This window comes from Streptopelia decaocto (genome assembly GCF_964273445.1).
Source record: "Streptopelia decaocto genome assembly, chromosome: 12".
Classification (NCBI taxonomy): Eukaryota; Metazoa; Chordata; class Aves; order Columbiformes; family Columbidae; genus Streptopelia; species Streptopelia decaocto.
This window is the reverse complement of record NC_138667.1, coordinates 1,668,514-1,693,389: the sequence shown is the minus strand read 5'-3', so window position 1 is coordinate 1,693,389 and position 24,876 is coordinate 1,668,514. Positions and strand designations below refer to the sequence as shown.

Below are 24,876 nucleotides of genomic sequence, written 5' to 3'. Positions count from 1 at the left end.
GGAAGGTCGGTGGGGAGTTCTGGCTCAGCAGCCACCAGGCGTGCTGGGGTGTTGCGGGTGAAACCAGCTCACAGACCGCGCTGATGTCCCTTTGCACACACGTGGAGAGAAATGGAGTTTATTGGAGTTACACCCCAGCCTGCAGCTCTGTATGAACTGGGAGGTGATGGCGAGATGTCACCAGCAGAGGCTCCAGCTCAGCCCCAAGCCCTGGTAGCTGCCTTGGCCGTGGTGTATTTGCAGCATTTGGGGCCATCCTTTCATGAGCGAGTTTGAGCTGATCCCAGAAAAACAAACAGAACCCGAACAAACAAAAAAATCCCACCACCACTATTTACTAAACATCTTGAAGGCCCATTTTTTCATGCAGCCCCCAATGAACTGGCTAACAAAGCTCATTTATTACTAAACGGACTATTTGTGGTTTATTTTTTGTGAAGGCCAACACGCAAAATCACTGGTTTCATCATCGTCTCAGAATAAACCACAACACGGTTGTGAAACCTGAAGTAACGAAGTAAGTTTTTATTTTGAGTTTGCTGAGTGAGTCACAGAGAAACTTCAGAAACCCCACATGTACAGGGTGCACTGGGACCGTCCCCTCTGCAGCAACATTCACGTTTATCTCATGTTACTCTTAGACCATGTTTATTTACTCTTAGACCACGTTTATCTCATGTTACTCCTAGACCAACGGTGAAATGGCTTCAGGAAATGTTCAGCTTTTCCTCTTGCATGTTAGAAGCAATTCTCATGGCTACAAAAAATTGAATAACTGCTCTGTCCAAGTCTTGCGCCTCTTCACCCCTCAGCTGACTTTTCAGACGGTCGCTGCTGCCTACAGCAAACAGCAGGAATTGGCTGATGCCTCACACAATCTGCCCATAGCTTGGCGTGTTACACTGTATTTCAGTACAGAAAAAAAAAATAAAAGCAGGAGAATGCAGCACAGGACAAGAAAATAATGACCTAGTGACAGGAACACTGTAGTGATAAGAGGAACAAAAGACTTCGAAACCCCCAGGCATAATGAAACAAGACTAATGTAACAGGAGCTTAACAGAGAAACAGCAGCTGAAGGGATGATGGAAGATGCTGCTGTAGGAAATTCCCATCTTGCCAACAGGCCCAGGTGGGATCTCTCAGCAAAGCAGATTTTATTAATGATTTTGCAAAACGGGGTGTCCTAACTAAACGCTGGCACATGTAACAGGGCAAAAGCCCCTGCTTGTATTACCCTAATCCCGGTGCAAATCCCCTCCCCTGTCCCCCATCGGCTGGTTCTGCAGGGTTTACAGACCACCCGACCCTGCCTCAGTTCACCTGCCTCATTCATCCAATTCTAACAACCCTTGCCCCTTATCGATTTATTTAAAACACAGATTCCTGGCTCTTTGGCCACCCTTCCCCCTAGATTAACTTTTAAAACACAGGAATCAGTCTGCATTCCAAGATTAGTTCGCAGAGGCTTTGTTTTACATTAAGGATTCATAGTCTGATGTCTCTCAGTCCTTTCCCCGCGCTGGGGCCAGGCGCCGGGTCCCCAGTTTTATCAGAACAACATTCCTCCTTCCGTGGCTCCGCACGCTGCTGCACCAGAGGCGAGGAGAGGAACCGCTGAACACTTGCGGAAAGACGGGCTGCGAGCGCTGGAGCCGCCGCCAGGCCCGGCCGAGCCCCCGCCGCGCCCCCGGCCGGGCGCAGGGCACGCCGGGAGCCGCCGCGCCGGGCTGGGGCTGCCGGGCCGGGCTCCGGCCGCCGCTCGAGCTGCCCCGCGGCGCCGGCAGCGGCTCGGCCCCACCTGAGGAGCCTCCGCGTGCAAACCCCACCCCCGGCCGCTCCCCCGCGCGAGGCCCGGCCCATGGCTCGGCGGGCTGCGCGGCGGTTCGGAGCGGCCGCTTCTCGCCCGCGCCACACGGCCCCGCGGGCAGCGGCGGCGGTTCGGCCGCGCCATGCGCGACTACGAGGAGGTGACCGCCTTCCTGGGCGAGTGGGGCCGCTTCCAGCAGGTCATCTTCTTCCTGCTCAGCGCCAGCATCATCCCCAACGGCTTTAACGGTCTCTCCATCGTCTTCCTGGCCGGCACCCCCGAGCACCGCTGCGCCGTGCCCGCCGGGGCCAACCTGAGCGCCGAGTGGCTGAACAACAGCGTCCCGCTGGAGCAGCGGGGCGGGCAGGCGGCCCCGAGCCGCTGCCGCCGCTACAGCCTGGCCGCGCTCGCCAACTTCTCGGCGCTGGGGCTGCGGCCCGGCGTGGACGTGGAGCTGGGGGCGCTGGAGCAGGAGCCGTGCCGGGACGGCTGGGAGTACAGCCGCGCCGTGTACCGCTCCACCATCGTCACCGAGGTGCGGGCGGCGGCAGCGGGTTCTGTGGCAGCGGGAGGCGCGGGCGGGCTGCACCGGCGGTGCCGGGGGGCGTGTGGGTGTCAGAGCAGCGGATTCTGCTGCGGCGGCCCCGTGGCCGAGGCTCCCTGTGAAATCCGGAATGATAAATTCGAGATGTTCTGTTCGCTTCCACTTGCAGAAGTGTGTGAGGAGAAATGTGATGATAAACTTCTGTACTTTGAGGGTGCCACAGAACTGGAACAGGCCGCCCAGAGAGGCTGTGGAGTCTCCTTCACTGGAGTCGTTCAAACCCACCTGGACACAACCTGCTCAGGGTGACCCTGCTTTACCCGGGGGCTTGAACTGGATGGTCTCCAGAATGCTTTTTGAAATGCTGTATCTCAGGGAATCAGGAAAGCTTTACTGTGGCTCAAGAAGCCATCTATGTTGTTCATGTTCATGTTAGGAGTAATAAAAGTTTATATGTAGTAGTAAAAGGAATAAAGGCAGGGGTGATTAAGGGAGAAGGCTAACTTCTGCCGACCATGGCTGTTATGGGGCTAATGGGGCTACACTGAATAACTGCAAATAGAATTGAGCAGTGGAGTCATTGAGAGGTCTCTTCGGACACCAAACAGTCTGTCATTCTGTGGATTACTGTCCAAACGCAGCTCATTTCCTTGACCAGCATGGCATGTGTACAGTAACCACTTGATGGGTTTCATCTGGTACCTGCAGCAGTGGCTCGGAGCAAGGGTCAGCACAGGGACACAGCGTTCAGCTCGCTGGGTGATTCAGAGATGCCTCTTTGAACCTGGGAGTTCAAAGGGGTTTGAAAAAGGCAGTTGAAGTCACTCTGACTCGTGCAAGGTGCAGCAGTCAGGAATCCCTGGTTTGATGCTGTGTCCTTTGCTGAGTGCCCACGATGCCTCTGCCTTGGTCATGTCCGTTGCTTTGGTCTCCCTGCTCATCTGCTGTGACGGGTCGGGGTCAGGTTCTCCTGTGCTCGAGTACACCTCTGGGGTCAAGGCTGTGTTCAGGGTAACCAACCACAGCTGAAGCTGTGGTGGTTGTCCCTTTTGTTTCAGGTCAAAGCTGTACAGACCCATGGGCGCTGGTTGACTTAAGATACAAAGAAACAGATTTTGAGGAACACTTAGATTTCAGAGCGTGTATAAGTTTTTTTCAGAAGGTTTACAAACTGTTTGTACAGTCCGATTGCGTGTTTGTGCCTGTGGACAAGTTTTACAGAGCTGGAACTAGATTTGCCTTTATTCCTTGCTTTATAGAATGGGTTGTGATGGGTGTTTGGGTAGCGATGGGTGCGAGTACTCAATGACAACAATCTGATCTGAGCACAGAAATCTTCCTCACAAGGAGTGGGGTGAGGACAGGAGCAGGGACAGGAGCCACGTCAGCACAGGGGGGCATGGACGTGGTGACACCAGAGCTGTTGGAAGTTTCCCCTTGGACAACTCCAACAAGTGGCACAAGGCATTGCCTCACCTGTTGCCAAAGGTGAGAGAGACAAGCTGCTCTGAATTCCTAGATCCTGGTCATTGCAGAAACGCGCTGTTGGGAAAGGTTGGGCTGCTCTTAGGGCAGTGTAAGGCAGTTGGCATCTTCTCAGGGCAGTTCCATTCATGGGTTTTGTTCCCAGTGCCTTGATATAATTGCTAACCTTTCTTAGACACGGTTTCGGCCAGTACTTCTTTGCTGAGCTTTGACTCCGTGCAAATTAAAGTGTCTTGAGCTACCAGAATATCGTCAAGGAGTCTTATAATCTGTAAGAAGCAGGAGCTACCAACATTTTTATGAGACTCCCCAGAGCTCTGGCCCATGATCTCTGTGGTTTGGCAGATGTTTTGTGTCTGCGGGAGGTAAAGTTGGTCTGCCCGGACATCATGTGCTGAGGCAGTACTTTTTTTCCTTTAATATTAATACTTCTGAGAGAGTTTTGCAAGAGCTGTGGCCTTTCACATACTTGCAGTTTCCAGTGTTAAACTTGTTTAATTTCTTGCCTTGTTGGAGCAGCTTTCATGATTCACTAATCTTGTGTTTGGTTGCCTATCTCTAACTTGTTGAATAATCATGAGGACCTTTGTCCCAGATTTCTGTAGCTGACACTGGGAGGGGGAAGGGGGAATCTTTTTTAAGAAATCTTTTTCCTGAATCTCTCGGGACTCGCTTATGGTTCTGCTTTTCAAAGGAGACTTAAAACATGCAGTTCCCTCTCATTTGAGGAGAGACTTCTCACGCATACAAACACCAGAAGGTTGTTATTAGCCAGTCTGCAGTATTTAACCAGCTCCTTTGTAACAAATTTGCTGTCTTTTACTTTTTGAAATGCTGTATCTCAGGGAATCAGGAAAGCTTTACTGTGGCTCAAGAAGCCATCTATGTTGTTCGTGTTCATGTTAGGAGTAATAAAAGTTTATATGTAGTGGTAAAAGGAATAAAGCCAGAGGTGAATAAGGGAGAAGGCTAACTTCTGCCAACCATGGCTGTTATGGGGCTAATGGGGCTATACTGAATAACTGCAAATAGAATTGAGCGGTGGAGTCATTGAGAGCATGAGCAGACTAGAAATATGATAAGAAGAAGATATGAGAAGACATTAGATGATACAGCAATCAAAACATTTTAGTCCATACAGGACTAATTCTTACATGCTGGAACATAGACACAGAATTTTGTAGACACGGATTCGTCGTCAACTTCTAGAAATATGTTGCATCATTGATCCGTGTGAAATCGGTTCAACGCAGCTGTCCTGTCGTACTGCGTGTTTTGTATCTGTTGGGCTCTGAACAAGCGTCAGGGACCGTTTGGCTTTTGCAGAGGAAGGATGCGCGTGGTGGGAAGTGCCAAGTGTCCTGGGGCTCTGGGTCCTGTCTGGACGTGCAGGGAAAGTTCTGGGTACATCTGAGTGCCCTGAGGTTTCTGTTCCCTTCACAGCAGGGGTTCGGGTGTCCTGTGGTGCCGTCAGACCCCTGTCCATGAAATCAGTGGGTTATAACAGACCTTCGGGGAACAAGCAGAGATGCGGTGGTGACATCTGGAGTGACACAGGGGAGCCTGTGGTACAGCTGCCCAATGAGAGGTTGTGATGTTCACTCTTTCTCTGGAGACCAAGAGGACTATCTTGGTTTGCTTTACCACAATAATGACATGGGCTCATGGTAGACATTGTGATGTCCACAGGTTTTCTGAGAGCGGAGCCAGCAGCTGAAGTGTAGATCAAGCCTATATCGTCCAGGTTCAGCTCTCACTGAACTCTTCATTAGTGTTAGTCACCCCCATTATTTCTCATTTTTTAAAACAGATGCGTCCTCTTTCTTGCCGGAGGTTGATATCTGCTCGTTTTTCTGGCTGAAGTTCATACTGACAAGTTCTTGGCCCCAGGAACTGATAAAGTTGTGGGAAGACTGTTAGGTGATTTGCAGGTACAAATTCTTAGTATTAATAGTCTTGTCAGAAGAAGGAAAAAGAAGTCTGGTATTAATTTAATAAGATGAATGGCTGACAGGTGTACGAAAGTACATCTAAATTGCTGAGGTTTTCAAAGGTGAGGTTTAAGAAGTACCTTATGCAGGACTCTTGAGCATTGTACAAAGTACAGACATTTCTGACCTTGCAACATAAAGTAGAGTTGGTATTGTTAAAGAATGATACCAATTCTATTGATATCAGTCAAATGGAAACAATGAGGAACGGTGGACAATTAATGGTCGTGTCATGTTCCCATTGTGCTGTCTGGACCTCAGAGTAAAACTCAGCTCATGTTTCTCAGTTTCTGTTTCCTTTTTCTCCAGCCATCTCAAAAATGTGATGTACAAGGGAGAGTTAAGTTTCTGCACCGGAATGATAAAATATCTGGCACTCTCCTTCCTGTTCTAGTCAAGTTTTACATCTGTAAACATTTAAAACAACTACAATGGGAGAAATTGAGCAGAATGTAGATTTTGCAGAGCCAGACTTCTGTTTACATTTAGGTGATGAACTTTAATGTAAGGTCTGGAACTTCAAAGTATTTGTAATATACAAATGTATGTTCAGAGGAAAGGGTGTTTGATAACTCTCATGGCTCTCAAGTAAGTAGGGAATATTTATGTGGGTATAAACAAGACCAGATTCTGAATCGAAGGTCATTAGTACTCAGTTGCGAGACTGAGATATTTTTTTTGGAGAACCTGCCTCTAGTTGCAGAGAGAAGCAAGTGGTAGGAGAGAGTACAGGATATCGCATTGGCTTCAGAAATTCTTCCTAACGTCTTGATTTTGAAGAGAAAATATTTGCACATGGGACTGTCCCACTTAATTTTTACTCATGTGTGTTATTCTCAGCAAGAAAGGAAAACAGTTAAAAAAAAGTGTGGAGGACGCGATATATCGTAGCTGTAAAAATTCCTTTTCCTGTAAGGCTTTTCCTTATATAACAGGGCTGTAACCAAGTAAGGCTCTCAAAATTGTTGTATTTGTCACAGCTCATCTTTGTTCAGGGCTCTAATAATGTTATCAGGGAAGGGCGAGTGCTCCTGCGGAACAACAGTTCTCTATAATTGGAGAAACACCCTTTTTTTTCAAGTGAGGTCCTAAATTAGGTTGTTGGTGGCCTTGCGACTGCTTCGGTAGCTTTCCCAACATGTTTGGCCGTAGTGTGTATTTGGGGGTAGTATATAGTTGTTTGCTGTGACACTGTATTGCATGAATTGTTGATGTTTTTCAAGAACTCTCCTCTAATGAGACTTGCAGCTTCTGTGCTGTGATGCATTAAAAATATTGGGCAAATTTTAGGCTCAGATAAGACAGGCATCTTGTTACTGGCAGCTAGAATTTTGCTAGTCCTGTTCAATTCAAATATTTAATCCTGGTGACTGAATTTCATTGTGACTGCAGTTTGTGTGAAAATTGTACAATAGTTTTCTTTTTGGATAGAGGTGTTATATTAATGTTCGATTTACTAATGTGAAGGTGTAAGAATACAACAAATACCGCTCTAGCAGGACTGACACGACACTAAGCACATACTCGTACGTGTGCCTCTTATTGCAATTCTAGCTAAACATGCAATAATGCTTCTTGTTGGGGTTGTGTGGTGATGAAAGGCTGGAAGCTGATAAAATGTGTCTGGGGAGGGTCCTGTGTTTTGGGGAGAGAGTCTGAGGGAGCAGTTTAGGTTTTTCATTCCTCTCAGTTTTGTAACTGGTCCTGCCTTGTAGCAAGGGGCTTGGAGCTGTGGTTCCACGTAGCTGCTCTGCCATCTGAGAGATGAAAACGCTCTCCTGAAGAGATGCTGAAGTGATGACTGTAAACACCTGGGACTGTTTCATACTCTGGCCCCACACCTGTGCCCCACAACCAACTGCTTCAGCCCCTCTCCCTTGTGATATCTCCCACCTTCTCCCCCAAGCCGTCCCCATTTCCTGGCCATCTCCGTGGCCTGTCCTCTGTTCCCATCCCCTCATCCCACCTGTCCCCGCCAGCAGCTGGTACCAGCCAGGAATCCGTCACGAAGGTGCAGATCTCACAACACTCTCGCCTCCAATGCATAAGTGATTATTGCTGCTGGAGTCATCGCACCAACCCAAATCATTGTTCGGGAAGGAGCTGCAGTGCAAAATATCTGCAAGCTGTCCAAGTAAGAAACATTTAAATTGTAGTAGGGTATCTCCTCTCCTAAATTAATTAACAAAACCAAGTGAGAACGCTCTGTGCTGCGCCTTGAGCCTTGGGTACCGGTGTTCTGGAGCTTGATGCTTCACTACATCAGCAGCTGCTCTTTGAAACAAAGCTGGAGTGTTTTTCTCCTGTTTGGAGCCCTGAGGCACTGCTGAGGTTGACCTTATCGCGTTCACTAGGGCAAAGGCTGTTAGAGCTGGCGGGCTCATCCACAGGACACTAGGAAGCAAAAATGGCACATGATTGTGGAGCAGTGGGTCAGGGCAGCCTGTGTCCCAAAGCTCTGCCAGCAGCGGGACTCTCGCTCTGGGCCATCCTGCTCATTTACTGGGGCAAGGGATAACAGACCTTAAAATCCCTTTGTTCTGATTGTTGCACATCTGACGAGTCTGTAAAGAGCTGGTATTGCACAAGCCAGGTAGTTTTCCCTTGAAAATTTGTTGCTGAAGTTCCCCTTGGTGCCTGGTTCAGGTGGTCTTCAGCGTGACGGCTGCTGATGTTGCTTTCAGAGTGAACAGAAAAACTACCTTATAATCATTGCCACATTGTAAGGACCGATATGTTTCCACTTGCCAGTGCAAGAGGCTTTTGGCAGAACAGCGCAAAACATTTTAATCCCGTGAACTTTTCCAAGCAACGTTTCCACCTCAGGGGTCTGAAGGGAACGTTTGTGGCTGGGCACAAGCTCAGCGTGTCTGGAAAGCCAAGTGTTGTGCCAATACAGAGTGAAAACGTCCAGAGAGGTGGAAGGAGACGGCTCGTTCAGAACAGGGTGGTCAGCTGGAAAATAGTGACGTTTAGTGATGACGGACTACAAATCACTGAGCTGGATGTTTGTCTCGTTAGATCTTTAGTTGTGTTATTGAAGACGTCTGGCTCCAGTAGTTGATACAAAGATGGTTCTTTGTGAGTAGGTGAGTTACTGCAGGATTTGTACTGGGAGTGATACTTGTTTTCCTGGTATGTGTCATCAAAGGAAGGCGGCTGAAAACCACCGAAACCTTTGGCCTCTGTAAATTCAGTAACGATCATTTGCTGCGTATTTCCAAGGTGCCAGATCAATTTTGCTGAAGCTTCCTGGCTTGATTCGCCTCTGTGATCGTCATGGAATTGCTCAAACTTTTATTAATCTATAATGAAGTACAGCTTTTGTCGAATAAATACAGCTTTAATTATAGATGACGATAAATTCTATGATTCTATAAGTGTTAATTACAGTTGCTAATGTAAATATTGATAACTAAAGTTAAATCCCTTACATGAGTGGTGTACGTTTGTTAGCACTTGTTTCTTCCATGAAACAAGTGGTGATTCGGCTGATTTGGGGAGTGGAAGGCGATTGCCGGTGTTGTTCATTCAGTGCATGGTTTGTTGTGATCCCTCAGCCTCAAAGTGTGCGCTGGGTGTAGTTGTAGCGAGCTGTTCATAGACCGAGGGCGTTGAGATTCCTGGATTCGAGGGTCTAATGGCGAGGAGCCGGGGCTGGCAGAGCAAGCCAAGCGCTGGTGTGGAGCTGGGACCCAGCAGCTGCTTATGGGGCAGATCGAAGCGCTGACGGGTGTTCCAGTGCGAATTAAAAAAAAAAAACGAAGAGGAAAACACATTATACTTAATTATTTGTAATTGGGGAGCAAGGAGGATTAATTCTTGCAGTCAGGGTGAATATTTTCATTTCAACCTTTTAAATAGAGATTAAAAACTCAAAGTTGCCGTCCGTATAACATCAGAACCCGCGGGCTGCTGGGCGAGCGGGGGCTCTGGGGCCTCCCCAGCCCTCCTGCTGCCTTCACTCCTTCTCCTGTTTACACACCTTTCTCCTCCCAGATAACCAAAATAAAATCAAGACTCTTTCAATAATAGCTTTTGGTACAGATACAAAAGTAACACAACTGCCATTTCGAAAACATCAGACTGCAGTGGGCAGGAGATTTCAGTCTTCATTTAATGTCTTGTCTTCTTTTTTCTTTTCGTTTTGGAAATCTTGGTTTGGTGTATGTTTCAATTTGTATTCCAAAGATTATAACTGACGTTAGTTAGGTTCCCAGTGGACAGTCTCAAAACCATATTAAAATGTAATAAAGGGGGAGATGTTTTTTTCAATATTCTTGTTTGTATAGTTCAATTTCTCTTAAATTAGCAATGTGTTGGGTTTTTTTAATGGCAAACTTTACTGTGTGCAGGGCAAATCAAGTTTGGGATCTGTTCGCTCTCCTGCAGCAGCTGAAGGGGCGGCAGAACCTGTGAACTGGAGCTGAACCAAGCGCGTTATGGAATTATTAGTTACCATCGCTCATGTATGTGTGGGGGAAACACCACAGCCATGGGCTGTGTAGAGTAATCCACAGGGGTCACACTCTCCAGACACGTTGTTGGACTCGATAAAGGTCTTTTCCACCCAAAATTATTTGATTCCATGGCTCGGGGCTGGGGACTTTCCCCTCAGCATCCCTCCCATTATTTCCATGGAGCTGTATCTGTGCAGCAGGTCAGCCACTCGTTTTTCTTGCGGAGGTTTTTTGTCCAAAGGGTACATTTTAATCCACGCTCAGCCAAGGCATTGACAAAGAGGGTGGGAAATGGTGTTTATTAGATTTTCCTGTTCTCTTTCCCGCAGTGGAATCTGGTGTGTGACAACGACTGGAAGGCCCCGATGAGCACCTCCCTGTTCTTTGTGGGTGTCCTGGTCGGATCCTTCCTATCGGGACAGCTCTCAGACAAGTAAAGTATATGCCCAGAGCTGCTGGCTCTGCCTCTGGCTCCTCTGGGGGCAATTCTGGTGTGTGATGTTTCCCAGAAGCGTCTTTGTGCAACCACTAACACATCTGTGTTCTCTGACTGTGTGATCTGAGTGTACACGGAGTGTGTGAACATCCTGACGCAGAACACAATGTTACAAAGGTTGTTAGTGAGTGTTATTTAACCTGGTTATTTTATCAGTGAAATCACTTCTGGAGCAAATTGGTTTTATGCCAGAAAACAGGTGTAGGAGATAAGTTTCACCTGGAAAAATCAGACCAACGACATTCTCTTCTAATTACTTTGGACTATGTCATCAGTAGAATTGCTAGAATCCCTTAAATTGGTTTGTTTTTTTACCAAGTGGAATGATGATTGCAGCATGGGATCACTTACTGCTGATAGTATCTTGTAAACCTGAGTTTTATATCTCTTTCAGAAGCTTTCCTTCTTTTCCCTTTTTCACCATGCTGACCTGTGTCGTGAACCGTACGCTCCTTAGAGAAGCAGCACCTAATACTCTTGTATTTTAAATAATTTGCTCCCGATTATTTGTCTCCCTGCTCATCCTGTCATTAAGAAAGAAATACTATTCCAGCACTTACTGAAAGGCAACTTAACTAGCAGCATTTAGAATGTTATTTTTTTCTTGGCCAGTGGATTTTCTTAATATATTTAGAATAGTTGTGCCTGGGTTGCATGTCCTGAACCTTTGCTTTTTGCAGATGTTTTTCATCTCCCAAAGCATGCCTATGAGTAATGTTATTTTTCTGTTGCTAAACGTTTCATTCATGCTTGTTGTATAATTATCTCTCTTTTTGTTTTTGTTTTCAATCTGTCCATGGAAGGTTTGGCAGGAAGAATGTGCTGTTTGCAACTCTGGCAATGCAGACGGGCTTCTGCTTCATACAGGTCTTCTCTACCAGCTGGGAGATGTTTTCGGTGGTCTTCTTGCTGGTCGGCGTGGGACAGATCTCTAACTACGTGGCAGCGTTTGTTCTTGGTATGAAAGTCCTGCTGGGCACAGTATGTGTGCTCTGATCTTGCGCTTTTCCTGTTCCTTTTCAGTGCTGGCTTAGGGTTGATTTGTTTTGCCAAGCAACCCTGTGGAGACTGTGTCCTCACCACATGTGGGTCACTCATGCTCTGCTTGGAAGCTTCCAGCTGATACAAGTGCAAACGGAATGAATTCTGTGGCTTAGCATCCACAAGAGGAAGAAGAAAGAAGAAGTAGAAAAAAAACCCAACAACAAAAAAAAAAAAAAAAACAAGAAACCAACCAACCACCAACAAAAATCCCCCAAAAAACAACCAACCAACCAGCCAAGCAAAAAAACAGAAATGGATTGTTTGAAACAAAATCTGTCTTCTAGTTGGAAAGATAAGACACATAAGACATGATTTTTCAGGGATTTGTCGTGTCCATTTTGGAGCCTAAATGCCTATTTGGCATGAAATCTTGTAAGAGAAAAAAAAATTCAAGTAAGCGTTATAAAGTCTGCCTAGAACAGCCTATAGTAAAAAAAGGCACAATGGTTCCTGCTTGGCATCTTTTCAATATAACTAAGACTGTATTTGATCAGATGGGAGCGTGAGTTACCTCACGAACCTGAGATTTAAGAAAAACAACCAACCAAAAAAACTCACAACAACAACAAAACCTATTTTAATTAATGTTATTTACAGTGACCTTACTGTCCAAAGTAGCAAATGTTGGCCAGAGATGAATTTTGGGCCAGAGGTGGGCAGTGCAGCTGTGGGAGCGGCGTGCGGCTCCCCGCACCGCACACGTTCTGTGCAGCTTCTGTCATCTTCCATTTCTGTGGAAATGAGGAAGATTATCTGTCTTAACAGTGAATTAGTCTTTTAGAAGGTGATACAGGTCAAGATCCTAATTTGGGCACGTCTGAATTACCCTTTAAAGAAGCTCATCTCTCGCCTTAAGCTTGAGAGGACCCTGCAGAGATCAAGCTGAGCTTAAGGGTTGTGAACATTTCATAGTATGTTGCGTGGTTTTAGCTCCTTGAGTAAAACAGGAGATTCCAGAAACATAAAACTGTAGAACTATTAGCTGCTTATAGCTACAGAAATACTGTGTGGCCTGGTTCCCTTCCTTTTATACATATGAATACCTGAGCTGATGCAGGATTATTGCATTAAACATATTTGTGATGACTCTAAAACTGGATGGCAGAGCACGCTATATACCGTAACTACCCGATGTAGGACACTTCAAAGCCAGTCATTAGAGTTATTTTTGATAAGTTACTTGGTTGCTATTAAGTTCAAATACTAATCTTCGCTCTGTTGTTTTGAACAGGCGCAGAAATTCTTGGCAAATCCACTCGTTTGCTGTTCTGCACGCTGGGCGTTTGCATCTTTTATGCCTTCGGCTACATGTTGCTGCCACTGTTCGCTTACTTCATCAGGGGCTGGCGGATGCTGCTGCTGGCGCTTACCTTACCTGGGCTGCTCTTACTCCCGCTCTGGTGGTGAGTACAACTAATTTCAACACATTAGTCCTTACAAGGCCTTGTCTGCAGATTTTTGGGAAACCAAAACATAAAAGACATCCTTCTGCACCAACTGAAATCCATGAGCTTTGAGGGCTGAATGAGAAACCAGTAATTGTGGGAAGCTGGGCAATGCGTAGGGTGACATATATACGACAAGCTACAAAACTTGCAGGTCTGTGAGACTTAAGTGAGACTTCTGTGTTTTCTTCCATAGTTCATGAAATACTTTTAGGTAGCATGCAAAGTTTAAATAGTCCGCATGGTGGTGGTGTTTCTTCACTTACACTAGCAATGTTCGTGATTCCATCTGGCTTCTTACAAAGCTGAATGACTCAAGTGAACTCTGTTTTCTGACTTGTCTTTATATGATATGATTTATAGTTACTAGTTTTAGATGTGTTTTTCTCTAAGGATATGCCTCTTAATATACAGCATGCTGCTTGTGTATCCACATTTCCAAATCTCGTTAATTAAACTGTTTTCCCATACTTTGAAGGTTTTGTCTGCTCTTTTTTCTGAGTCATTGCTTATGTACTTTAGTACTTCTAAAATCCACAAATACATTTTAGTCTGTTCTTGTTCACTATACTAGCCTGCTCCTGTAAATCTGATTTCTGTTGTCTTTGCTCTAATTTCTGCAAGATGTGGCAAGTTTTGAGCTCTTTGTGCCTGGAACAGTGTTTGGGTGCCTGGAACAGTGTTTGGGTGCCTGCAGCGGTGCTTTCTGCGGCAATGCGGACTCGGTATTCTGGACCTTTTCTGCAGGATCATCCCGGAGTCCCCGCGGTGGCTGATCTCCCAGGGGAGGTTTCAGGAGGCAGAAGACGTCATCCGAAAGGCTGCGAAAATGAATGGCGTGACAGCCCCGGATGTGATATTCGACCCTAGTGAGGTAAGATTCATTTAGCAGTCCAGTTATTTGCTCGATCCGTTAATGACCAGGTAAAGTGATTAATTTCCGGAGCTATGAATTGAGCTATGCCTGCAGTGTACTATGTACTTCTCAAATGGGTAAAAGATCATCCTCTTCCTGAAAAGCAGAATATCCTTTCCCTACTTCATGAAGATTTGCAAAGCCCTTGCTGTCCCATTCCCATGAGAATGCCAGCATGCATTCTAATCTTTCTGATCCAGTTTACAACCTCCTTTTTCCTTTTAAACTAGTTTTTGGGGGAGGTAATGAATTTGAGGTACCTGTTGCTTTGTCATCTAAATACTTGTGCTGAACAGACTTTATGCTTGTGTAGTCTCATATACAGGGTGTTCAAAAGGTGAACGCAATTTCAAAGATAGAGTGATTTCAACTTGGGTCCTTCTGTTTGAAACACCTTGTAGTTCTACAGAAGTCATCACACAGGATTAATCCTGGCCGGTGGCAGTGGCAAGAATGTCATTCTAGTTCGATTCCCTGTTCAACTCCATTTTCTACTCCATGTTAAGGAGAGCAAAACTTGAGCTCCTCTCGAGTAGATCTGTAGAATCTGTCTGGGCAGTTGCCCAGCTGGATTCTGGTTGACAATTAACATTGTCTTGTCATTTATCTGAAAATACTTTATATATTGCCTTGCTTGACAAGGCCTCTATACCAGACTAAGGAAGATGGTCAGCCATGAAACTGGAGTGTGCTTGGTATGGAGACTGAAACGGCTTCACTTGGGTTGAAGTCATTATAGCTGCGGTGCAAACCAACCTCCCTGTCCACATCTATTTGTAGATAGCAGGACAGACATCCTGGCTTTGCTGGAAGAGAGTCAGAATGTCAGGAGAACCCAGACCTACTTACGATAACCTTTTCCCTGGATTTTCATTAGAACATGCCTTTTTTTTTTTCCCCCTTTATTTCTCCTTCCTGCCTAAAGCATGAGAACTCACCCATTGCCAGCAGTACAGCAGGAGAAGAGAAGATAAACTCTGGCTCCAACATCTGCTTAAGGCCACTGTTCCTGGAATCCTCTGCCTCCTGTTCTTAGAAAGAAACACTGATCTGCTTGTCTGTGCTGGCTGACCAGCAGCAGAAGGCAGGAGTGGGGGTGTTGCCCCAGGGAACACTGGACACGGGGAAGTGCCGACTTGACATCTGCACGGTGCTTATTTACAGATAAATCATTGCACGTCAGCTTTCAGCAGCACAGATTAATGTTCTGACACTCGAAGGCTCCCACAGGCACTGTTTAAAGGCAGAAATCCTGTCTGCCTTCTTTTTCTGTTTTAAAGTAATGCTGTGACCAAAACTTCTGTGCAGAGCTTTTCTCCATCGGCGCTCTGTTGGTGCTGTTCTCGTGTCTGCTTTCTGAAGAGCTGCGAAGCACAAACTCGCAGCCCCTCTTGCGTTTTTGGGAAGCGTGTTTACGCTGCAGAGAGGCTGTCGGGGATCCAGCTGGCGCTGAGCCGCTCCAGCCCGTGTCTGCAGTGTCCCCAGCACAGCACCGCAGGGCTGAGGCTCCAGACGTTTCAAACCCAGTTAGGATTCTGCAGGTGACTGATCGCAAACAAGCTGCGGGGCACAAATAGGGTCTTGTTGGCTGAGTGAAAAGTGGGATAAAAATGTTTGGATGATGGGTTTAATTTCACATCGTCATTGAGCCCTCTCTGCCCTTCTCAGCTTCTCGCTCTAGCCTGTCCTGTCCAGGATTATGTTGTCTGCTTATTTGGCTCCTAAAAAGCAGGGGCCTTTCCCTCATCAACTGTGACTTTGTATTCTGCAGTTTCTGGTTTTAGTTTGTGATTTGTTTGGGTTTTCTTTTTTTTTTTTTGTTTGTTTGTTTCCTGTTTGTTGGTTTCTTGGCAACAAATAGCGGCAAAACTGGAGAGTTCTTAGGAAGCATCATGTGATTGATGAGAAAGGGCTGGGAGCTGTGGAGCCGAGTGCAGTCTGCGTGCTGGGAAGTTGCCTTCCGGCAGAACGAAAGCTGTCCCGTCAAGAACTGCCTGCCCTTCGTGGAAAATAGAGATTGATGAAAGCAAATACACAAAGTTTGCTGTTCAGGAGCATCACTCCACTATTTTATCCTGTAGGAATTCAGAACAAAATATCACTCAGAAATCATTTTCACCTGATCGCAGGGGTTACGTAAAGTTCATATTCCCGTTAGCTTGGAAACAGTTTAATAGACATTGAGGAGATAATGCGAATTTTGAGAGTTCAGAGCCCCAAATTTATTTCCAGCAACTGGTTTGCCAAAAATAACATCACTAACTGAATCTGGCAGAGAGGCTGATGGGGAATTATGTTAAACTAATGGTTGGTTTTGTCTCTTTATTGGTGTGTTGTGTCCTGCAAAACGTCCAGTTATTTCTGCTGGATCCACCTGATGTTTTAGGGGAAAAAATATTGAAGTAGAACTAATAGAGAGTAGAGGATGGTGTATTAGACCAGGTGGAAAGAGTTCAGAAAAGTTTGCAGCAGTTGAGTGATTGCCCTATTTTGAAGCTACAGCCATAGTTCCCTTTTATTAATGACCATTTGTCCACACCACAAGGACTGCACGGTGCCAAGAAAAGGCATTCAGACTTTAAACACATCAAAATCTCATTTGACATTCGCAGGTCACAATGACCTAAAAAATCAAGGGAGGAAATATTCTTTGTATACAGTTTATTGTGCTTGCATGTTCGAGAGGTGTGTCAGGAAAGACTGACTCTGCAGGGGTGGAAAGAGAAGCCTTCACTTACATATTCTGAGGTGTCTTGGCAGCTTAGAATTCCCAAAGTGTCAACATTAAAAATATTTCAGTGTTACCTTTTCCCGTGTGATAATTTTGAGCTGCTAAGGCGGGTGTGTGCTTTGTTCCTGCTTGGATTCCTAACTGACCATAGTCACACATTCAGACAGGTATGAAATGTCCTAACAGTAAAAAGAACCTGTGGAAGACTATAAGATAAAAATATTGTTAATGTTCTTTACTGTAGGACTGTTAAATTGATGAGTAAGAAGTGGCTTGTGATAAATCCTGGAAACACACCGTCTTTTGCAATAACAAAAATATGACATATCTAGACAGCTTTGGTTCTTCAGCCATATGGTGTTGCCTTATCAGAGTTGATAGTTTTCATCAATGGAATTTGTCCTCTGAAATCACCTCTTACATACTTTGAAAAATCTCTCACTTGTTACTCCTTGTTAGGGGTCTAATTTAGAGTCCTGAATTAAAAACAACCAACCAACCAAAACCTTTATTTTATTTACAGTCTTAGCAAGCATGACACTTGTTTGCATACTTCATGGATAAATATCTTTGCATTGTTTACAGGGAAGTGGTTTTATTTTGAGGAGCTGGCAAGTTTCATAGGGAAAAGAGAATTGTCTTTGCTTATCGTCTTAGAAAAAGGTCTCGGAAACAGGCTGGACGGTGATGGGGACTCCAGCTCATCAGCCAGTTTGTCTTGGTTTAAACCCATTACTGTTAGGTCCAGCATGAAGGGTCATTTACTAAACCTGTCCTGCTGCAGTTTAATCGTGTTATTTTTTGCCGTGTCTCGAGTGGACGTAGAGGACAGTTTATCACTTTTTTTGCTGTTCTTGGAGGACTATCCTTGGTCTGTTAAGACACCTCCAGTCTTCTGGCCCTTGGGCTAAATAAACTGTCGCCATTGCGTTATAATTCAAGTATAAACGTAACAATGAGCTGTTGCTTTGTGACGCGCCAAGCAGAGGAAATGATTACTAATTTCAGTCTAAATTTTAAGTGACTTTAAATTAGGGAGGAGCTACTACTTTTCCAGGTAGTTGGCTCCTGCAGGTTGTACATATTTGGTTAGCAGTGAGGCACCTGCTTGAGCTCCGCAGGGTATCAAAATACTGAGGTGGAAGTTGCGAGGGTCTGATTTTCACAGCAATTCTGCTTATAGGAAGTTCACGTTCCCATGGGATTTCTCTATGTTTGTTTTCCAGCTGCAAGATTTGAATTCTCAGAGGCAACAAACATACACCCTTTTGGATCTGTTAAGAACCCGAAATATCCGAACTATCACAATTATGTCAATTCTTCTTTGGTAAGCAAGTGTGGTCCAGGAGCGTGTAAGCACAAAAGCAGCAGAACAGTTAAAAACTGCTCTTTGAACACTTCAGGGTATTCTGCATATGGAGGAAACCAGCTCAAAACCCAACATTCCGCTGGCTGAAGCAACAAAGTTCTGGTTACATAGGTTCCTCCTTTCAATAACAGTCTAGAACCACGTCTGGGTTGTTATTGCTTTCCGAAGCAGTCAGGCTGATCCTGAACTGAGCAAGAAGCAGACGGGCTGGTGGTGATGGGTGGGAACCCTGCCTGATGTGAGGCCTTGGGGAACCTGGGGAACGTCTCTTCTGACTCTAACGAAGTCTTTGAGGAGGAATGAGTGGTGCCCTGTCCCCAGCAGGGACCTGCTGCTCGGAACGCACCATCCCTGACTTACCTTCCCACCTCTTGTATTGCCTCTTAAAGGGATCAAGCTGCCTTTGGAGCTCTAATCTGAGATTTCCCGAGACTTTCCTGTTGGCTACTCTGTCTACCAGCCACCTCCAGCTTGGTTTTACACTAGCCCAAGCCATGCTTTATGCTCAATTTGATTAAACTGTTGTGATTTTCCTTTACTGGAAAGCTCAGTGAAGCTGTAATTGTTTAGAAGAGAACAAATGGAAAGGGTAGCTTAGAGCCTGCTAGAGGATACAAAAGTGAGGTTTAATTAGTGCGACTACCTACGGTGTCCTAACGAAGAAGGTCCCTCAAGTGCTTTGGAGCTAACCAAGTCCTTTTGCTGACTTTTAGTGAGGCAAAGCCTTGGAGTTCAGTCCACTGAGCTGCCAGCGTGTACAAGCTGATGTGGCTTTTGGGGTCAAAGGATGACTTGGCAAATATTTAAGCCAGATTCCCTTGCCCATCACCAAGCACAGTGCTACCAACACGCTGAGAAAGGAACTTGAGCAGAAAACAGTTCAAAAAAGAAAAGTTGGTTCTTTGCAGGAATGTCAGTAGAGTTTCCATATACTGTTGTCTTAGCTGCAAGTCCAATTGCTGGTTCTCAGCTTGAATTGGAAGTGAGATGGAGAATTGAGGCTGCCCGACTTCTAACCCGCATGGAGTAGATCAGTAGTGAGTTCCTGGTTGCGTGTGTGGTTGTAGAAATCAAAAGCTGCCCCTCAGCTGCTTCAGAGTGGAACAAATCTGGCAGGCGCTGAATTTGCCTTACACGGTGATTTCTGTGCTTGACTGAGATGTACAAGAGGTTCATGGTAACCTCAGGAAGACGATAAACTTGTTTGATCCTCTTATCCCGCTTCTTTCAGGATGATAATCTCTGTTGGTTATTTTGGACTGTCTCTTGACACACCTAACTTGCACGGAGATGTCTTCATGAACTGCTTCCTCTCGGCGGTGACTGAAGTTCCAGCCTACGTTATTTCCTGGCTGCTGCTCCGAAATCTCCCTCGACGGTATTCAATGGCTGCTGCGTTATTCCTGGGAGGCTGTGTTCTTCTCTTCATTCAGCTGGTGCCTTCACGTATGGAACCATTAGTTGATCTCGCATATGTATGATGGGTGAAGGGCAGTACCATGCACTGGGCAGATGTAGGGAAAAGTATCCCCAGGGGACTAAATACAGATATTAATTTCCTATTTTTGCCCCTCTTCCTTGACTCTCGGCGCTGCTGCGCAAGGAGCTCACACAACCTGTCAATTCATATAGTTTTGTAGAAGTGGGTCGTTGGCTTTGTGCTCTGTTGGGATTAACACTGGAGTCCAATGTTGCCTTGGATGTTCATCCCTGGCACGGTGCCTTGGTGAGGTCCGAGTGTAAAACTAGGACCAGACCAGCCAGAATTTGGTAAGCGGAGGCTGCAGAACTTCCTGAACAGCTGTCAGTGACTGTCCCTTACGGCTTCTTTAAACAGTTACATTCAAGGGAGTCACTGTGGAAGGATTTTTGATAAGCAAAGATGCTTGTACTGAATTAGTGTTGATAGTTAATACGTTTGGCAACTGGAAAGGAGGACAAAATAACATGTATTGGATATCAAACCATATGTGTCTCTGGGCCAGGTAGATCATAGGGTTACGGACTTGTTACTGACAATGATGTTGAATATAGGGGGAGTTGTCGCTTAGCGCTTGTTCACACATCAAAAAACAAAAGTGAATGTGCAAGAGCCGCCTTGCTAATTTCATACAGGTAATACATGTGTTGCGTTCTTTTTTTTCCCCTGTCCTTTGAGTCAGTTGGACAATGATACGATCTGTTTTGATTTTCAAATCTAGCTGTCCCAGTTAAAGTCAACCCAGCTTCCTATAATTGAATTATTGACTTATATCTAGGAATGTTAATGAGAAACCAGAGTGGGACACCAAAGTTAACTTGTTTCAAATGTTTAACTTTGTTCACTTTATTAAAAACGGGTATATGGCATTGTTTGCAATAGCAGAGATCTGGTCCTGAAATCTGAACGGACCTCTCTAGTTCTTGCTCTGTTCTCCTTATTTTTTGCTTGGCAGGAAGCCTTATGCTCAAGAGGAAATGAAAATGTTGCCCATGTTTGTCAACAGTCTCTGGAAAAAAAGACACCAGAGACTGGAATTAATTAGGCAGGAGTTATACAAACACAATGGAATGAAGAGATGCCATGAATTGTCAGAGCTTTATTGAAGTCCTCACTGTGTTTTGATTTCAGATATTCGTGCACTATCTATTGTACTGGTGATGCTGGGGAAATTTGGGATCACATCTGCCTTTGCCATGGTTTATGTTTACACGGCTGAGCTCTACCCAACAGTCGTGAGAAACATGGGAGTCGGAGCAAGTTCCATGGCCTCTCGACTGGGCAGCATCCTCTCGCCTTACTTCATTTACCTCGGTGAGTTAACGAGTCTGTGAATGGCTGGGGAGATGCTGGTGTTTGCAAAGTGATGCTTTTACCCAGACCAGTGTCCTGCCTCTGGGGGTCACTGGGTTTTTCTGCTGTCCCCTGTTTCCAGGTGTCTTGTAAAACCGCAGGTAAAAATGGGGTCTCACACCCCTGGGGAATGGTTATATGGTAGAGAAATTGTGGTTTGTGCCTCGTTGAAGAGATGCCCTGAAGACTCACATAATCTTATTGACTCAATAGGGGCAGCTCTTATATCTGTTGTTCCTAAAACTATGTTTATAACAACTTACACTTTGAATGTGAGGGGGGTTGATTGGTTTGGTTTTTACTGAAAGCACAAATCTTGCATGGGTGAAGCCCTCTACATAGGTACAAACATCATCAGAGACTTAGAGCTGGTGCTAGCTTTTTGGGGGTTGATTTTTATATTATGTTTTGTATTCTGCTAGGTGCCTATGATCGATTCCTGCCTTACATCCTGATGGGGAGCCTGACTGTGCTCTCAGGAATTCTGACTTTATTTCTGCCAGAAAGCTACGGAATGCCTCTTCCAGACACCATTGACCAGATGCTGCTGGTGAAAGGGTGAGTGTCGCCTTCTGATCTTAACACATCTGTTCTGAGGAGTCGACTCACCTGGGTATGGTGAGAGGGAGCGGCCGGTTTCGGTCGTTCAGTGTCTGCTCTGTTGAAGATGTAGGAGCTTGCCTGGAATCCTTTTTCCAAGTGTGTATGTTCATATGTACAAAATTAGGCTCCAAATTTATCATTTTACCCTGAGGACTAAATAAAAGTATGTGTGGGGAATGCATTTATAAAGGCACCAAAGAAAGCGTAAAAGCAACTATATAAACCAATAGCTTTATATAGTTGCTTTTAAAGGTACAGGGACACTTTGTGGGTTATAATCTCTCTCTAGGTTCTGAAATTTGTGTAAGTACTGGTGAAGGGCTGAACTCTTCCAGTTTAGCTCAACTGACCTAAAAAGGCGCTGAGAGCGTTTTGTCCTTTGCCAGGGCTCTGGTTGGAGCCGGCGCTTCAGCAAACGCCTGGTGTACGACAGGGACCTGTCCTGCAGCAGCCAGCGGGGTGTGACAACCGGGAGGCTGGAATGACAAATAAGGCTCAGGATATCAAAGAGTGTTTTCTCTTGGTTTTCAAGTAATTTTCTTTTGTCTTCTTCCTTTTTCCCCCAGGTTTGAGTACAGGCCTGCATCTAGTAGCAAAAAGGATTCCAAGGAGGAAGAGGAAAATCCGGAGATTTTAAAAAGCACGGCTTTTTGATGGAACTCCCATGTGCTTCCTGGTGGACTGAAAGTTCAATGGACTTTTATTCTAAAATTCTTTCTAGAAAGTGCTAGTGGCAACACTTTATTTCCTGTAATTTTAACCTTATTTATTAATTTAAACACTGTGTTCCATACGTTCTCTTTTTATATGACCATAAATACTGTTTAGCCTTTGAGATTCTTCAGCCACAGTTGTTTTAATGCAGTAGCACCATGGAACAGTATGTGATCAATCCTTTGTGACTTTAAGTGTCCAGTTCAGCTGAAAGATACTTGAAAATGAGTTTAAGGGCCGGCAGGGTGCTGGGTTCCTCAGCAAACCTCCGAACTAATGCACATCACCAAGTTAAACATTTCCGGAAAAAGCTGCTAATTGGTTTTGATTCCTTGACTTCTGTCTCTGAACAGAAACTTATTTATTATAGTGAAGGTTTTGAGAACGCGCCTCTCTGTGGCCTTGCTCAAATGACTTTGCATGGGCTGAATTCGGTACGAAATTCAGAAGGATGCAAAGAAAGATTTTGAGAATTAGTTCTAACTTAACGTGTTTTAACCCAACATAGATTGAAAGGCTTGTCTTGCACAAAGCGTTTATAGCACTGAAGTTTTGCTCACAAAATTCACTCGATTCCAATGCTGGTTTTTCAACTGTATCTGTAGGGTGAATTTGTTTCCGTCTGACCCTGGATGTGGCCATTTCCGGGCCATATTTATTTTGGATTGTGCAGAAGGTTTCATCTCTGTGTGGAGGGGGCGGCGTTGCTTTGGGGTTCTTCCCTTTTGATGCGCGGTGGAAGTTTTACGTCTAAATTGTTTTCATGTCTTCTGTGCAATTTGGATGATGGAAACAATTTTCCTGTCTCTGTTCAGTGCTTTTCACACACGTGCACATACACACGCATACAGTTAATAGATTTATAGAGAAATGTTCTGTGTTGATCTACGCCACTGCTTTGACCTCATGGTGGAATGTACTGGGAACAAAATTCAGAATATATTTCTGATCTCTGGTTCTCGATTCAAGTGCCAACTGTCTGACTCCTGTGAGGTCTGTTATTTCACTTCACTCATGTAATCTGTGAATAGTTAAAAAAAATATTGTTGACAATCTGCCAAGAAATTGTTCCTTGGGTCATGGAAGCACCCTTGGCATTACCTGTGTTTCTTTAAATACATCTTATGTATATGTACACACAATCTCGTTTGTGCTGTTCTGATTCCACTTTGACAGAGGTGAGATTTCTGTCCTGTGCCACTTGTTTGTCTTTTGTTCTGTCTTGTAGAGACTTAATAAACAGAACCTGAGCCTTTGTAGCCGGAGCTCCCAGGGCCTCACTGCTGCGGCAGCTGCTCGGGCGCTTTGTGCTTTTCTTCTCTATGTAGCCAGTGGCAGCGGCTGATTGCAGCCTGTCCTTAACCAATACCCCCTATTCTGTCACCGGCTCCAGCCCACAGCATTTTGGTTTGGTTAAACTCTTCCTACCAGTGCCTTGAACTTGAGGCTTTGCTCTGTTTTCCCTGCGCTTCCTCACCTGCTTGTTTAATGTTGTAATGTCTGGCAGGAGGTTGGCCAATGTCACCGGTCAGAGGATGATACCGAGAATCAGAGTTCTGTTGTACCATTGGTTCCTCTGAGGAGAGAAATCCGAGCGTTTGGGCAGCTCCGGTGTCACTCCGGTTTAACAGACTCGCAGGGTCACAGCAGGTGGGTTCAAAGTGCAGCGTGGGATTTGAAGCTGATCCAAAAACGGAGCCTCTGGGGTTTACGAGCCTCGCTGCACATCGTATAACAGCTTTGGCGTAAGCAAATACATGTCGGGAGAGAGCGTGTAGCAACCGGCCTGCCTTGCCCAAAAAGACATGATACAATTTGTCAGCCTTATCACCTTTTTGAAATATTCATTGCAAACTAAAGCTTGGTACAGATATTTTTCTTTGTTAGGCTTATTTCTAGGAACTGGAATGTTTAGAAGCAGAATCTTTTGTGTGCGTTGGAGAAGAATTATCCGATAACCACAGGAATCTGAGGCAAAACACACTGAGCTGCAACTTCCTTGTAATGAATTTGCCAACGTAAACAACGCCGTCCCGTGATTCTCTCCCTGAGAACTGCTTCAGAAAATAACCTGAAATGCAGAATACATGCTCACCTGATACAGGAGCTGCCGTGGCAATTCCTGTCCTAAAGCACAGGGTCCATTTCACACCTGACTTAGCTGTAATTTCTTACCCACTGTTTTATCCAGTATGTGCCGTAGCAGTGAAACTTTTGTTCTTGAGTGTTTAAGTGTTCTGATGTTTACTAAAGGTTGTGGGGAGGATTTTCTGTTGGTTGTTTTTTTAATCCTGACCAGTTGGGGAATTTCCTGGTTGTGACTGATGCTACAGAACACAATGACAATCTCTCTGTCAAAAAATACACTTTCTTTTTTTCCTGGCTTATCTTTTTAAAAACAAGTATGAGTCAGAAATATAGTATATTTAATATAG

At 45.2% G+C, this 24,876-nt stretch overlaps 1 protein-coding gene across 1 annotated transcript; it reads left to right on the top strand.

Moving 5' to 3' along the window:
* The first annotated feature begins 587 nt into the window (after positions 1–587).
* Positions 588–24,876, top strand: LOC309445137 (organic cation/carnitine transporter 2-like). Its single transcript, XM_082063621.1, has 10 exons — positions 588–2,345; positions 10,620–10,723; positions 11,590–11,744; positions 13,062–13,233; positions 14,023–14,149; positions 18,149–18,249; positions 19,523–19,737; positions 20,903–21,085; positions 21,547–21,682; positions 22,294–24,876. Exons 1-10 carry the CDS (start codon positions 1,953–1,955, stop codon positions 22,379–22,381), a joined length of 1,674 nt encoding a protein of 557 aa, XP_081919747.1. The 5' UTR covers positions 588–1,952; the 3' UTR covers positions 22,382–24,876.